We start from the raw sequence: 15677 nt of genomic DNA on the forward strand, positions 1-15677 counted from the left end.
CTGGTTGGGGGACTAAGATCCCACAAGCTGCAGCCAATAAATAAATAAAACAGGGAATTCTCTGGTGATCCAGGGGTTAGGACTCCACCTCCACACTCTCAATGCTGAGGGTCTGGGTTTCACCCCTGGTTGGGGGACTAAGATCCCACAAGCTTGGAGGTGTGGCTAAAAAAATAAATAAATGAAAGACAGAAAGCAAAAGAAAGGAAGGATGGAACAAAAAAGAAAATGTCAGGTTGAACAATGTGCTCTAAAGAAATTTAAAGGAGTTTGTGGGGGGCGGTCCAAGGAGTCCCCTGGGGATGGTTCTTTTTAGTTGGAGGTGGTCAGGGAGGGTCTCTCATAGGAGAGGACACTTGAACAAAGACCTAAAAGATGAGCATCCATGGTAGGAGCTTTCCAAGTGGAGAACACAGCACATGCAAAGGTCCTGAGGCAGGATCATGCCTTATGTTTGGAGAGAACAGGCGGGGAGGACAGTGAGGCTGGAGCAGAGTGAGTGAGAGGGAGAGGAAAAGAGGGCAGGCAGGGAGGGGATGGGCAGGTCAGGCAGGGCCTTTGAGGACCTCCTGGGAAGACTTTGGGTAAACTAAGTCCAGGGAGTAGAAAACCTGGCAAAGTGACCAGTGAGTCTGAGCCCTGAATCTCCTGACTTTACTCTCTGTGCCCTGGGGTCCTGGGTGGATGCTGAGCCAGAAGGTTCGGGTGTGAGGGAGAGAGACAGGGAGCAAGGCTGAACATTTACTGAGCTCTCAACTCTACAAAATGGGAAAAATTGTTGTACCCACTGTCCAGAGGGAAAGACTGAGGCACAGAGCCTTGAAGCCACTGGCCCACAGCCACAGAGCCAGGAAGGAGCTGAGCTGGGACTTGAACCTGGGTCCCATGACCTTGAACTTCCTGATCCTTGGCCCCACTGCCAGCTCCCCCAACCCCCCGAGCTCAGGGTCTGGTCATTCCTCAGGGCTTCCTGTTCTGTACCCCACCTGCTTTCTCTGAATCCCATGTGGCCCCCTTCTGCTGCTCAGCCCTGGATCACATGCCACCTCCTCCTCGGGACACCAAAGCAGCAGCCAGGTCCTGCCATCCCCTCACTACACTGCAGCCCCTCGAGGGCGTGGCTTTGATCTGTTTCTTCACTGCTGCTTCAATGGCATCCAGATTAGAAAGCACCAACTTCATCTTCTGCTTGTTCCCAAGGCACACACCCCAGTCGACGAAGGAAGCTGGTTCCCATGTGGGTCTGGTCAAACTCAGGGAGACCCTGTACAGGGCTAGGCAGGTAGGGGAGGAAAGACCAAGAGAAAAACCCTGGTGGTGGTGGTGGTGGTTAGGGCTCAAGGTTCTGGGGAGTCACTGTTGCCCCTGGCTCCCAGCTCACCCTGAGCAGATAGTGACAGAAGGCAAGGAGGACGAGCCGGAAAATGCCTGTGGGGTGTTTAATCCAGTTATCAGTTTCTGTGCTAAGTCACTTCAGTCGTGTCTGACTCTTTGCCACCCCATGGACTATAGCCCACCAGGCTCCTCTGTTCATGGGATTCTCTAGGCAAGGATACTGGAGTGGGTTGCTATGCCCTCTGCCAGAGGATCTTCCTGATCTAGAGATCGAACCTGTGTCTCTTGCATCTCCTGCCTTGGCAAGCAGGTTCTTTACCACTAGTGCCACCTGGGAAGCTGCAGTTCTTAGTTTAGTGACAACCATCATCACAGCCAAGCTTATTTGGCACCGACTGTATACCAGGCCCCAAGCTAAGGTTGAAGCATGCAAGGAAGGACTAGGTCACCTGCCTAGAGATACACAGCCACTTAGGCAGGATCTACATGCATATCCAAGGTCAACCTGGGTTCCTGCCTCTTGATCCCAGGCAGGGCACATACGTGTGCACATCTGTGTGCCTACACGTGTGGGAGTGTGAGCTTTGGGGACGGCACACCCAGGGTTCACTCGCACCCAGGCCACGAGCCAGTACACGTGTGTGCGGTCACTGCGAACCCGCCTGCTCATGGGACAGGAAGCCCCAGGACATTTGGTGGGTCCCATCCGTTAGGTGGGAGACAGGAAGGTAGGTCAGCTCAGGCAGAGAGCGAGCAAGGAGGGGAGGAAGGGAGAGAACGCTGACTCGCTGACTCGGCCAGAAGCCCAGTGTCGTGATTTACAAGGCACCCGACCCTGACGCGTTGAAGCACCTCCGCTGCAGAGGAGGGAGGGGAAGAGACACAGACTAGACTCAGAGAGAGACAGAGAGAGGGAGAGAAACATGGGGCGAGGTCGTGCCTTGGACAGGAGCCAATCGGAGACCACCAGACCACAGGTCGTGGGGGGTAACCTCAGGGAGCACCCACCTGCCCAGGCCTGACCAGTCAGGTGGGCAGTGGCTCCAGTTCCAGACTCACCAGCCATGCTGTGCCACCCGGGGGCAGGCCCTAGCCCTCTCTGGTCTTGGCCCCTCTCCCAGTCCTGAAATGCTGGGAGACCCAGCCCCCAAATTCCAGCAGAGCCTCCATGAACTCATACTAGGCTGGCACTTCATGCCTTCTGTGCCCTGCCACAAGCCGCCGCCACATACATCTGGCCCATAGGAGGCGCTTAATGAAGATCTATCATATTCAATCAAGACAGAGTCCGGGACCCTCTCCTAGCCTCAGTCTCCCCACTGGAGAAACAGTGATTTTTTAAAAAAGAGTGTTGCCCCACCAGGCAATGGGGTGAAGCAATGAAGGGAAGAATGAATGAATGAGGGGGGCCCTGGCAGCCGGCACTGCTGTGGCCACGGCCCAGGCCCAGCCTCAGCCCCGGGGAATCCTGGGCACTGCAGCCAAGAGGGATTTGGCCCCAAACCCGGAATAACTAACGTGGCGGTAGAGGCGGGCGGGAGGGAGGCAGGGAGGGAGGCCCAGAGCGGGGCAAGCGTGGGGAGGCCGGCCTTCCCGCCGGCAGGATTTATGGAAGTAACGGCTGCTCCACACAGTTCCTCTTAAGAGTAAAAGTGAAAAGCGTTTGAGTCACCATTGAAACAAGGACGGCGCTCCCAGAATCCTCCAGGGCCGCCTGGGCCGTGGCCGCACTACCCCCACCCCAGGTGGGCAGGACCTTGGGGGCACAGGGCGGGCTGGCACCGGAGCAGCCCGGCTCCCTCCCTTCACACACCCCCATCCAGTCTCGGCTCTGAGAAGATCCGGGTCGGATCAGCTAAAAGGGAGCTATTTTCGGATGGGCTCAGGTCGTAAAATTAGTCAGTAGAGGAGGGGAGACAGAGGCCCAGAGATGGAGAGGGAGAGAGACAGGGAGAGATGCAGGCAGTCAGAGAGAGGTGGGTAGGGCGAGATTAAGATGCAGCCAGGAGTGGGGGTCCTCCGTGAACAGTCTTTCCAGATCCCCCAGATGGAAAGCCCAGACCAGACTGAGCCTGCATGCAGCTTTTGAGATTACACCGAGGCTGTGCTGAAGGGGGTCCCAGGCATCCCTCCAGAGTGAGGGGCACCCGTGGGAGAATAAGCAGAGGAGAGGGATCCCCTTGCCTCTGGGTCACCCCATCCCCACCCTGGCCTGGGAGCTCCCAGGTCCTCTCTCCACCGGACTGTCTCCCGGTCGCCCTGTCCTTTGCACACAGAACCTCAGGTATTTTTCATTACCATGTTTCCACCGAGAGCCTGCCTGGCTGATCCTTGCCCTGTGCCCGGGGAAAGCCAGGCCCAGGGAGCAGAGGAAGGCCAGCTCTGCTTCTCACTGCCACCCCCCACCCCCAGGCAACGTGGACCAAGGCCTGTCTCCCAAGGAGTCCTGATGGGGGAATTCCAGGGCGCAGTGACAATAGGCTGCCGTCCAATCTCCTCGCCTGGAATAGCCTCCCTGGGCTCAGCCCCCCTGGGCGGTTCCCAGAGGGAGGGAGCCAGCAAGCGCGGGAAGGACGGAGGGGGCGGGGGCACCTCGGGGCCACCCAGGCCACCCCTTGAGGCCCAAGGTCACCCAGCAACCCTGACTAGGACCCTTATGGTACTTGGTGAGCTTTAGGGCAACAAGCGGCAGAGGGGAGCCAGCGATGACGGCTTTGGGGAACACCAAAAATTGCTCTGAAGGGGAAGGGAGGTCTGGAGAGGGGCAGGGACATCCCCAAGGTCACTCGGAGGATAAGGGGTAAGACAGGCCCTGAGACCCCCTTGGCATGGGCCCTCACATTCCCTGTGGGGAGCCAGAAACTGCGGGGGCTGGAGGGGGCCTGTGAGAAAGAGCTTGCTATGCGGGAGGGGCACCCCAGGATCGTGAATGGTGGCGGGGGACGCCCAGCAGAGACTAGCATCCACGTGCTCCCCACACAGTAGTTTGTCCTCAGGGTAGTCGGTGGCCCGCTGGATGCCCAGCTTCTGCGGCTCCGCACTTGACACTGCCTTTGCCTCCAGAAACTGCCTCCGCAGCCACTTGTCACTTTGAGGGAAACTGAGGCCGGACCCCCATGTGTTAAAGACATCCAAGGACGTCGGGTGGGGGCAGAGCTGGAGAGTGGAACCAGCAGACCTGGGAGGGTCCCCCTGGAGGAAGCTGGGGGAGAGAAGGGGTCCCCTGGGGCAACCCCGGGCACAGCCGCCCCCTCCCCACACACCCCCTGGGTCATTGCACAAGGGCCGAGCCCGGGTAGCCTGGGAGCGCGGCCAGGGGTGAGAGGCTACACGAGGGGGCAGGGGCAGGTGCCGGGCTGGCGAGGGCGTCTGCAGCGCCGCAGTGCCCGGGCCAGACCCGGGCTCGCCCGGCCTCCCGGCTCCTCCCGCCGGCGGCGGCGGCTCAATAACCCACAATCGATGCAGCGAAAATATCGGGCCGGGGTTGGGGGCGCGCGGGGAGTGGGAGACCCGACGGGAAGTTGGAGCACCCCCTCCCCCCACCGCTGGTGCCTCCAACTTCGCGTGCCCCCTCCCCCTCCGCGCACACGTGGGCCAATAATGGGGGGAAAGGCGGCCAGGGCCGGGGTGGCGGGGCACCACCTTATGGGGTGGGGGGGCGTTCGTCCCCATATCAGAGGGGTTCTCCCCTCCAGAGTCTCCTGGCATCCAGGGTCCAACGGGGACCCCCTCGATTCCTCCTATGAGCAGGCCTGGGTCCAGTCCGGGGGTTCGCACAGAACCCCGCCTTTGGCCTTCTCCCGGGCACCCCTCGACCTTCCCGGGTTGGGTGGGGGTGCGCCTCCTGCGTCTGGGGAGGGCGAGACTGCAGGGTGAGCCCCCACGTCCGCCAGGGGGAGAGGTCCCGTGGGGCACGCAGGGCAGGCGTCCCGGGTGAGGGTCCCGGCCCATCCCCCCGCCGCCTACCGGACCCTGGCCTGAGGCGGGGGCGGGAGGGACGCGCGCCTTTTCCGTCCCGCCTCCTCGGGCTTCCAAACTCTGGGGCCCGGTGGCGGGGGGCGCGGGGCCGGGGCACCGGGGGCACGCACCCGGGGCCGGGCGGGGGGCGTACCTGGGTCAGGCAGAGCGGGGACGAATACATCCCGGGCGCGGCGGGAGGCGCAGGGCCGGCCGGAGCGGGCGCGCTGAACTTACTGAGTCATTTTTCCAACCCCCCCCCCCCCCCCCCCCCCGCGGCCGCGGCCGGCGCGCTCCTCGCCGCCTCCTCCCTCGGTCTGCCTCCCTCCCTCCTCCCGCGCTCTCCCTCTCTCCTGCGCCCGACTCCCTCTCTCTCTCCCTCTGTCTGTCTCTCTCTCTTCCTTTCCAGCACCCCCCCGTCTCTGTCTCTCTCTGTGTCTCTGTCTCTCCTCCCTCCGACAACCACCTCCCTCCCTCCCCCAATTTCTCTCCCCTCCCATCCCGAACCTCCCACTTCTCAATATCCAACTTTCAAAGAAACGAGGGGGGTAAAAAAAGAGCGCGAGCGAGAAAGGAAAGCCGCCCCCCACCCCGCGCTCCCCATGCCTCCTGAACCCCCATCATTGCTTATGATTACGAATTTCGAGCCGCCCTGTGCCGGGGCACCGGACGGGAACCAACGGGCTTGCGCACACCCCAACCGCAGCGGGTCCCCCTGGATCGCCCGCCCGAGTCGGGTGGGTAGGGGTTGGTGGCTCTTGCGGGACATTTGGGGGCCGAAGGTGGATTTTGAAGTCCCCCCCCACAACCCGCCCCAAGCTGGCCGGGAAGTTGGAGAAAGGAGCCAAGGTGGGGGGAGGGAAAGAATGAAGAAGTGACGTGTGCAGAGGCCCGGCGCGAGCGCGCTTTTCCCCTTAAAGATGTACAACCCGGGGTGCATGGCGGGAGAAGGGGGTCTTATGGTATCCTCTCCCCCTGACAGCCCCGGGAAGCCAGACGGGGACTGCAGTTCCCAGGCAGAGGGACTTGGCTACAACTGCCCTTCCGTAGCCAGAAGGGCCCCAACCAACAGGGGAGCCTCCAGAACTCTGCTCTTGCTTCCTCAGCCAGCACCAAAGGAGAACTGGGAGCTGGGTGGGTGGGGTTTGGGCCTCCCCTATATGTTTCCCCAGTACCCCAGGAGGAAGGTGTCCAGGAAGACCTCAGGCTGGCCAGATAAACCCTTGCAGCCTCTTCCTGGGTGTCCAGTGATTCTTACTGACCCCCACCCACAGTGGACCCATTTGACTGAATCCAGAAACTGAGGCACTGGAGTGGCTTGGAGCCCAGTTACCTGGCCCCTGAGCCCACATGGCAGGCTCTGTTGTTCCCCCTCTGGAGAACAGACCTGCCCTCCTCCAGTCTGAGCCCCCAGGGAGCCTGAGGACCTGGCCTCACCCCTCCCTGTGTTCATCCTGCACACCCTCCCAGCCTCTCTCAGGCACTTCTGCCACCTCAAAGAGCAGGATGCTCCCCCCTTGGCATCCTCCCCTGTGAAGTGCATGAACAGTGCCCACCCCCTGGTGTTGGTCAGCAGAAGAACAGCACTTAGAAGTGCCTTGACCTTCTGTTAAATATGCACTGAGATGCTCTTAGAAAGCTTGGCCATTCTGACCCATCTCCAAGGACAAATGATAACCCCTTGCCAACTTGGGGCAGCTGCCCCATGCCCAGAAAGAATGCTTTTCCCCCATGTTATAGGGGAGGAACCCGAGGCCCGAGGAAAGGATGCTACTGACCTGGGGCCCTGGGGTTAGGCCAGAAGGAAGCAGGATTCACACAGACACGTACACCCTCCGTCCTGCCGGCTCCCCCTGCTGTGAGTGACAGTCACTCAAATGGCACTTCACTAATGTTTTGTTTTTCTAAATTCCCACTGTGCAACCATGGGGGGCATTTAAACCTCAGGATGAAAGAGAGAGACAGGTGTCTAGGAATCCAAATGCCAACATAACAGAAAGCAATATTTTATTATTTTGAAAACCATTGTGAACACCTGGAGGGCAGAATCCCCAATTCACAGACATTTTCAAGTTCAAGTTGCCTTAGGAGCTTTCTCCCAGGTGGCTGCGACTGCCAGACTGTTCCCAACACCCACTCGGCATGCAGCCTTCACCAGGTAGTTTGGGTTACTCTGGAACGCAGTTTGGAGAGCACAGACTCTCTCTGTCTCTGTCTAAACCTCAGTTTCCACATCTGTAAAATGGTTACAATAGATGCAACTCGCACATTTTGGGAGGTTGGGCAGATCGGAGTCCTTGAGATAAGGTGTGGAAAGACAGTATTAATACATTAGTGGTGGCGGGTGCAAGTTCACAATTGAGAGTGAAGAGTTCTATCTGTCTGTCTATCTATATCTATCTAGGCTTCCCAGGTGGTGCTAGCTGTAAAAAACCCACCTGCCAATGCAGGAGACATAAGAGATTAAGGTTTGATCCCTGGGTTGGGAAGATCTCCTGGAGAAGGAAATGGCAACCCAGTCCAGTATTCTTGCCTGTAGAATCCCATGGACAGAGGAGCCTGGCAGGCTACAGTCCATGGGGTCGCAAAGAGTCAGACATGACTGAAGCGACTTAGCAATGCATTTGTCTGTATCTATCCATCTATATCATCGAGTTCAGCAGGAAGGGGTCCCTACAGTGTAAACAATAGGTCCACAGCAGGGCAGTTTTAGTGCAGGGTTACAGCCTTGGGTGTATGTCTCCTTTAGCCAGGAGCCCAAAGTGCCTGTGCCTCAGCTTCCCGTTCTGAGAAATGGGGTGATAAAAGTTTCTACCCCTCTGGCCTGTTGTGGGTAAACCTGCCAATGTTTGGAATGCACATAGTGTTTTTGAAACAAAACAATTGCTGGATTGGACCTATGTGTGAAACATCTGGGGAGGGGGGCACTGCATGACTTTAGCTCCTGGCGCTTTGGAACATAAGTTAACTCATCTGTTTAAAAATGCTCTCCCCATCACTCACTCTTAGGCTCCTCTGTAACTGTCCCAGCTATAGATGCAGGAGGGTGTTGACTGTCACCCTATAACACTAATGCCAACAATCTGGAACCAGCTACCATGTCCGTCCTCGTGGGGACCAGTTCAGCAGTGCCACCCAGAAATACTACACAGCTCCACAAAAGAACAAGGGACTTCTACCTGGAGACGCCTCCAAGAAATACCCTGCAGCCCAGGGCTCCTCCCCACTCAGCACTTCAGACCATCCTCTCTGATTGGGCTGTCCTGAGCACTGTGCGGGGGGGTGGGGGTGGACAACAGGAGCCCCGCCCCCCAGTGTGACAACCACGGGTGTCCCCAGACCTCACTCAGTGTGCCCTGGGGAGAACCTCTGCTGTAGACTCAGCAAACAGACTCAAGATTGCATTTGGGAATTTTTTTTTTAAAGAATATACATATATCCTTTATGAGAATGTGTATCTGTTACATGTGTAGCTGCTCAGACAAAGCTGGGTGAAAATAGGGCTTTTCTGGAGTAGGGAGTCCCACAGGGTGGGGGTGACAAGGAAGGTTTGATTTTTACTCTGGGCACTTCTCCATCCTCTTAAGATGTTCATGAGTGGCTTGTGTTATTAAAAGGCAAACTTTTAAAATGTGAGTGGAATCCACAGCAAAATTTTAAAAAGCAAGAGCAGCTCAGGGAGGAAAGATAAGAGCTGGAGCCGCCTGGGAACCCCCCAGCTGCCATACGCAGCAAACTGAGCTCCAGCCAGGGGGGCAGGACCATTCCTCCTCCTACCTTGCAGGGCATCCTGTGTCCCCATTTTACAGATGAGAAATTGAACCTCCAGAGGGGCATGTTAAGGTCCTCAGCCTTGAGAATTGATGGTGGGATGACATTGAGGCTGACACAGACATACAACACAGAGGCACACAAACACACCGAGCATGTCACGAGAGATACACAGATGTACAGAAACACCTCATACGGAGACACACAGATTCTCGCATGTCACACAGACTCTGACAGATACCCAGACCCAAGGGGACACACACACAGACTCACATAGACTCACAGAGAGACACACAGACCCATACGAGGGCATGCACAACCCCAAATACAACACAAGTGCAACCAGCCAGAATCACAAACTCAGACCACAACACAGCCATACATGCTTAGGAGCACACGCACCCATAGGCAGAACGCCTCCCAGGATTATACACCAGCGCGCACACACACACACACATATTCACTCAGAGGCTTCCCTGGTGGCTCAGACGGTAAAGAATCCACCTGCAATTCGGGATCCCTGAGTTGGGAAGATCTCCTGAAGAAGTAAATGGCAACCCGCTCCAGTATTCTTGCCTGGAGAATCCCACGGACAGAGGGAGCCTGGGAAGCTATAGTCCATGGGTCGCCAAGAGTTGGACACAACTGAGTGACTATCACACACGCACACAATACATGCACAGTGACACACAACACACTGCATTCCTGCTCCTCCCTCATGGCTGCCCCCCCCCCCAAAGTTACCCCCACAGATGGAGTCTTTGCTCTCCAGATCTTCAGGGACCCTGGCTTGTACATGGAGCTGGGGGAGGGCGGGATGGGCTTGGCTCCTCCCCCTCCCACAAATGCAGGTGCCTGTTTGTGTGTCTGCTGCCTGCCTGTGTGTGATTGTGTGTGCACCTGTGTAGGGGCAGAATTCTATACATGTGTGGCTGTGAACAGATAGCTGTGAGGGTCACGGGTGTGTGCTACTGACTGCGATTACACGAAGGTGTTCCCCTGCACACCCGGTGACAGGTGGGGAGGGAGGCCAGTGTGGTGGAGGGCAGTGCCTGGGGGTGGGGGGTGGGGGAGGGCAGCGTTTCAGCGCTGGCCGTGGGTGTACGGGGTGGGGAGCACAGGCTGTGGAGGGGCCTGAGGGTGGGGGAGCTCACATGAGCTGAGGACCCGAGTACTGGGTGTGGATGATTCCGTGTCACTGTGGGACCCCTTTTTTTCCCCTTCCCAAACAACACCCCCAAAAGGGATGCAGGTTCAAAGTAAGACCCAAAGACTCGCGCCTAGTCTTGGGGCTTTTATATTTAGAAAATTATATAAAGCGCCCTGGGGTGGGGCGTGGGGGCGCGGTGGGGATTCCCCTGGAGGGGAGAAAACAACACTGCGTGCCCATGCGTCTGGCCCGTCCCAGACAAGTGCTGGAGGCAGGGCTCGCAGCGCGGCTCCCTGTCCATCCAGCCCAGAGGGTCTCCTTGGCCACTTCCCTGGTCCAGACCTAACCCACGCGAGCTTGGGTAACCACCCATCCCTCCGGACCTCCTCAGAGGAGGAGTGGGGACCCCCGCTGCCCCGCCCCTCTCTGGGCCAGGTCCCCGCGCACGCGCAGCCCCTGGCGGGAGACGTCGCCGCCGAGTGATCGCGTCCCGGCGCCACCTCGCGCCCAAACCTCAAGCTGGGACCACCTGGGGACGCGCGGATGGGGGACCTCGAGGCAGGGGGAGTTGGAAGGAACTGGGTGGGGAGTGAGAGGAAGGGACAGAGCTTTGGCAAAGTGAAGGAAGCCACCGTCCCCCACCTGGTAGCTCGGGTTAGGGGGGAAAAAGGGACTGGGGGGAGTGGGGGAGAAAGCGTAGACCCATCCTCAGAATAGTCACTCAGCGCCAGTCAAACGCACACAGTGACACCGAAATGTCCCCTGAGACGCAGTCACACGACACAGCTCCCCACTCAGTGGCAACCCCCTAACCCCCCCTCCCACTCACACGGGGACACCCCCACGGTCATCCAGGGACATCACATTCCCCGGGGACACACAACCCAGACACGCTGCTTCACAACACCGCCCCACGGGGACGCATGGCACAGTCGCCCAGTTACCCCAACACGTACACACTGTCCCATAGTTGCACAATGCTCTAACAACACGCAACACAACACACACACAGCCACGTGGATGCGCAGATACACAGATTCGTAAAGGAGAGGACCCCACGCCTGGGGACCCACGGACAGGGATGGGACCACCTAGCCGCACAGACCCTCGAATGCACCCCCAGGGACCCGTGTTGACCCGTTGCAGAGCACAGGGGCCCCAAACGCAGCCCTCGAGTGCGGATGCCACAGACACCGGCGGACCGGACACCGGAACCTTCAAGTGCAGCTACCGGCGCTTGCGGGCCTGGGGCGCGCCCGGCCTAGACCCTGTGACCCCTCTCGGCTGGGACCCGTCGCGCGACGCGGCAGGGCCGGGGTCGGCCCGGGGGCGGGGCTCAGGCAGCGCTAGGGCCAGCCGGGTGGCTGCCCCTGCGCGGCGCCGAGCGCGGCCGCCCGCCCGGCTCCAAGTTCAAGGCGCCCGGCGGCGGCCGCTGCGCGCTCTCCGCCCCTCTCCGCAGCGGCCATTTTCCGCTAGCTGGCGCGCCGCGCTCGCCCGGGCCGGGGCAGCCCGCTGGGGCCGCCGCGACCCCCGGGCCGCAAGGCCCCGGCGGGCGCCCCCTCCCCGACCCGGGATCCCCAGCGGGCTGCGCGCTCGGGGGTCTCGTGCCCGGAGCCGCGCCCTCCCGCTGGGCCAAGGAGGGGGCGGAGGCCTGGCCTGGGGGGACCCTCTCTCGGGAGCCCCGCCCTCCCCTCTAACTCCGCCGCGCCCGTGAGGGGCCCCCCACTTGGGGTCCCCCGCTGCTCCCCGCGCGCCAGCTCCGCCCCCAGCCGCGGGGGGGTGGATCGGCGGGCGGGGGTCCCGGGGCGGCGGGCGGGAGGGGGGTTCCCCGCATCGAGCCCCTCCCCCGGGCGGCCCCCGCCCCCTGCCCCCCTAGACCTCGCAACTTTCGCCGGGAGCCCACGCACCACCCCAAAAACTCCCCCGGCGAAAACGAAAGTGGGGGCGGCGACGTACCATGGCGCTGCTGCGAGGAGGCGAGGCCGGCGCCGGAGCGAGCGCGCTCGGTCCCCGGCGAGGGGGGGCCGGAGGCGGCGGGAGGAGGCGGCGAGGGAGGGCGCGCGGGGGAGGGAGCGAGCGCGCTAGGGAGGGGGCGCGCCGTGCCCGCCCCCCCGGCTCAGGACCCTCCCCTCGGCCCGCCCTCCCCCCGGTCCCGCGCGCCGCCCGCGCCTCAGGCCGCTCCGCGTCCCGGCCCCGGCTCCGGCGGCTCAGGCTGCGGCTCCATCCCCGGCCCGGCCCGCGCGAGGGGAGGCCGGGAGAACGGTCGCGGCAGCGGGTCGTTGGGCCCGGGTCGGGCTCGCTGCGGCGGGAGCGGATCCACCTTTACGGCGCGCGCGCGCTCACACACACACACACACACACACACACACACAGGCAACTGGGGACACTCGCGGCCCGGGCCTCCTCGACTCCGACACCGACACAGAAAGCACAGCGACGCGCCTGAGACGTGTTACAGACACACACAGCCTGCGGGTGTCACCTAGATACCCCGGGGCCCACGCTCGGTTCGGTTCTCGGACGCACACCTTCTGCAGGATGCCACCAACACAGACACACTCACAACCTGCGGGTGTCACCCAGATACAAGGGGACCCACATGCTCACAGTCTGCAGGGTGTCGCCTAGACACCCACAGCCTCCACGCTGTCACATACACAAATTCACAGCTTGCGGGGTGTCACTCAGCCACACAGACTGACAATCGCAGGAAGACACTTCAGACCTCGGTCTGAGCCCCATGCCGACCCCACGACCCCTCCCTCCCAGCCATCGCCGCAGCCACCCTTGCCCCCAAGTGCAGGTGTCCCGGATACACAGACACAAACACGCACAGCGGGGAGACGGGACAGATGGGGACACAGACAGACTCGGACAGCGAGGGTGACAGACCTGGGGGGCAGGGGTTCCCTGGGGATCCCGCAGGGGCTCCAGGCGGGGCGGGGGCGGGGAGCGCGCGCGGCGGCTCCGTGGGTGTTGGGGGGAGCAGGTGCCCCCTCCCTGGGTCGGGATTAATGGCGAAGCCTCCGCAGCGGGGGAAGGGCCGGACCGGGGAGGGTCAGCGCCCCCGCCCCTGCCGCGCGGGCCGCTGCGGGCTGGGAAGCCGTGCCGCAGCGCCCCCCCACCCCCACCCCCCACCCCCACCCCCACCCCACTGAGCGCTCTCCCGCAGTCCCCCTCCTCGGGCAGCCGCAGAATAGGCACCGCCCCCTTCTCCCCGCCTCCTCCCTGGCTCTGCGTCTGGCGCAACCCCGGGACGATGCGAGGGGGGCTTGCTGAGACCTGGTGGGGTGGAGGCGATTCTGTGGCCGTCCTTCCGTCTGGGTTCCCCCCTCCCGCCTGCGACCTCACTTCCCCCAGCTGGGGCTCGGGGATTCAGGGATCCCTTTGGGGAAATGATTCCCAGCTCCCACAGGGAGAGCGCCAGGGCTTCGAGTCGGCGCAGGCAGCACTCCGGGAGCAGAATCAGGCCCTGACTGCCCTTCTAGAGCCCTAGCTGACTCTGGGGGCTTCTGGAAGTTCATTCTGTGTCTTGCTGGGCAAACCGGGGGCCGGCCAAAAAATCTCAGGCAAGAGGTGGTAACAACAGCCCTGCCAACATAGTATATGTTCAGTGGTACGGAAGTAGCCTATATCTCAGGCGTCCAGGGAGCGTTCGCTCTGGGATGCTGAAGTTTTCTTCTCTCTTCTGCGCATTCCTCTCCCCACTTGAAAAAAAAATGTTTGGCCGCACCCAGCGGCATGTGGGATCCTTGTTCCCAGACCAGGGATCGAACCCCTGCGTCCAGCATTGGAAGGCAGAGTCTTAACCACTGGATTGCTGGGGAAGTCCCCCTTGCCGGATTTTTAAGAAGAGAGGGAAACTCAACAACCAGCATATCAGAAACCCAAGGGTCCTGATCCTGACGTTTCTAACCGGGTGCTTCGCAGGTCGGAATGGGGAGGTTCTGGAGGGGGCCTTCCGTCTTACACACGTGGAGCCAAAGAAAGTAGGGCGCATACCCCAGCTCTGGCTCTGGAGAGGAAAGGGTGAGGAGGACAGAGACCCACTGCTCCCAGCTCCTCTCTAATCGGCCTCTGTTAATCCCCGGCTTCAACACTCCACTCCTTCCTTGCCTCAGGGAATTAGGTACCTGGGAGGAGAATAGGGGAAAGGAGACGAGGGAAGGGGTGGGTTAATGTCAGCCAGACAGAGATTCGGGTCTTGAGGGCTATCATGGAGGCCCGAAAGCTGCCCCCGTACCCGTCATTTTGCCCACAAGGCCATCCTTGGGTCTGCGGGCATAGAGTTAAATGCTTTACAGAGGACTACCTACTCATTTACTCTTACAGCAGCCCTAGGAGGTGGGTGCTATTACCTCTATATCCCCATTTCACAGATGAGGAAACTGAGGCTCAGACCAGGTTTTAAACTCTTGCCCAGTTTCATCCAACCTGTAAGTGATAATGGTCCAGAGGACGCTTTCCTGACAATGTATCTCCTAATTTTGGCTTCTTTGGCGATCTGCATAAGCTGAGATTCTCCCAAATCATCAAGTCTTGGTTCCTTTTTGCTTAACAGTGCTTCTCTCCATCTATCTCTTTCCTCTCACATTTTGCTATAAGCAGCAAGGAGAAACTGATCTGCACCTTCGACAATTGGAAATTCCCCTCTGCTAAATATCCAAGTTCATCACTTACAAGTTCTGCTTTCTGGATAACTGTAGGACACTACTCTGTTAAGTTACCACCACTGTATATAAAAGATCTCCTTTCTCCCAGATGTGTTGACTTATGTTTCTTCCACCCTAGAACATTCCCAAAAGACAGACTGATTAGCAAACATATTTAAAATGTCCAGCCTTATAGAGACCAAAGAAAGTATAACAATAAGAACTTCCCATGTTTTGGCACTCATCAAGATCAGTAAAGATTTCTGAATTGATAAAACCCAGCGCTGGTGAGGATGTGGTAAAACAGGCATTTTCATAAATTACTTGGAGGTAAAAGTATATATGAACTGGGAAAGCAGTTTGGCACACATGGTAGAGGCCTAAGACAAGTTCAGACCTTATGGTTCAATTTCTGGGAGTCTATCCTGAACTTGGGGAAAGGTATGCCCAATGATGTTTATTGGCACAGACTTGGGCAAATTGCTATAAATCAATGTTTCTCAGCCTTTTTTTCATTATCCCTCCCTGGTTGTTTTAGACAGTTTTTCCTAATCACCTCTTATGAAATTTTAATACCACAAATATACCGAATATTTGTTTATATAGTATATGTATAGCTATGTTTTCTACCTGAAAAGCGTAAGATTTTTTTCACTCCCCAAGAACTGATTTTTGCCTGTGCTGAGAATGCATGCTATAAAGAATGGTATAGCCTTCTGATGGAGTGGTACAGTCCTTTAAAAAGAAGTTTCAATATGAAAAAGGCAGCCACCCCCAAAAGAAAATGAGGAAAGCAAGCAAATGATGACACA

General features: G+C 59.1%; 1 protein-coding gene across 4 annotated transcripts in view; it reads right to left on the minus strand.

The window, feature by feature from the left end:
• Nucleotides 1–12531, minus strand: part of NFIC (nuclear factor I C) — a 74275-nt gene extending 61744 nt beyond the window's left edge. For 3 of the 4 annotated variants that reach the window (XM_019964497.2, XM_019964496.2, XM_019964495.2), the window contains exon 1: nt 5447–5579. In XM_019964497.2, coding sequence (XP_019820056.1) covers nt 5447–5476 — 30 coding nt within the window. In that variant the 5' untranslated portion in view covers nt 5477–5579. Of the gene's footprint in view, nt 1–5446; nt 5580–12169 lie in introns of those variants that run through there. The other variant, XM_070793126.1, reaches the window with a different exon arrangement.
• Nucleotides 12532–15677: the final 3146 nt, after the last annotated feature.

The sequence above is a fragment of the Bos indicus genome, chromosome 7 (assembly GCF_029378745.1).
Source record: "Bos indicus isolate NIAB-ARS_2022 breed Sahiwal x Tharparkar chromosome 7, NIAB-ARS_B.indTharparkar_mat_pri_1.0, whole genome shotgun sequence".
NCBI classification, from domain to species: domain Eukaryota; kingdom Metazoa; phylum Chordata; class Mammalia; order Artiodactyla; family Bovidae; genus Bos; species Bos indicus.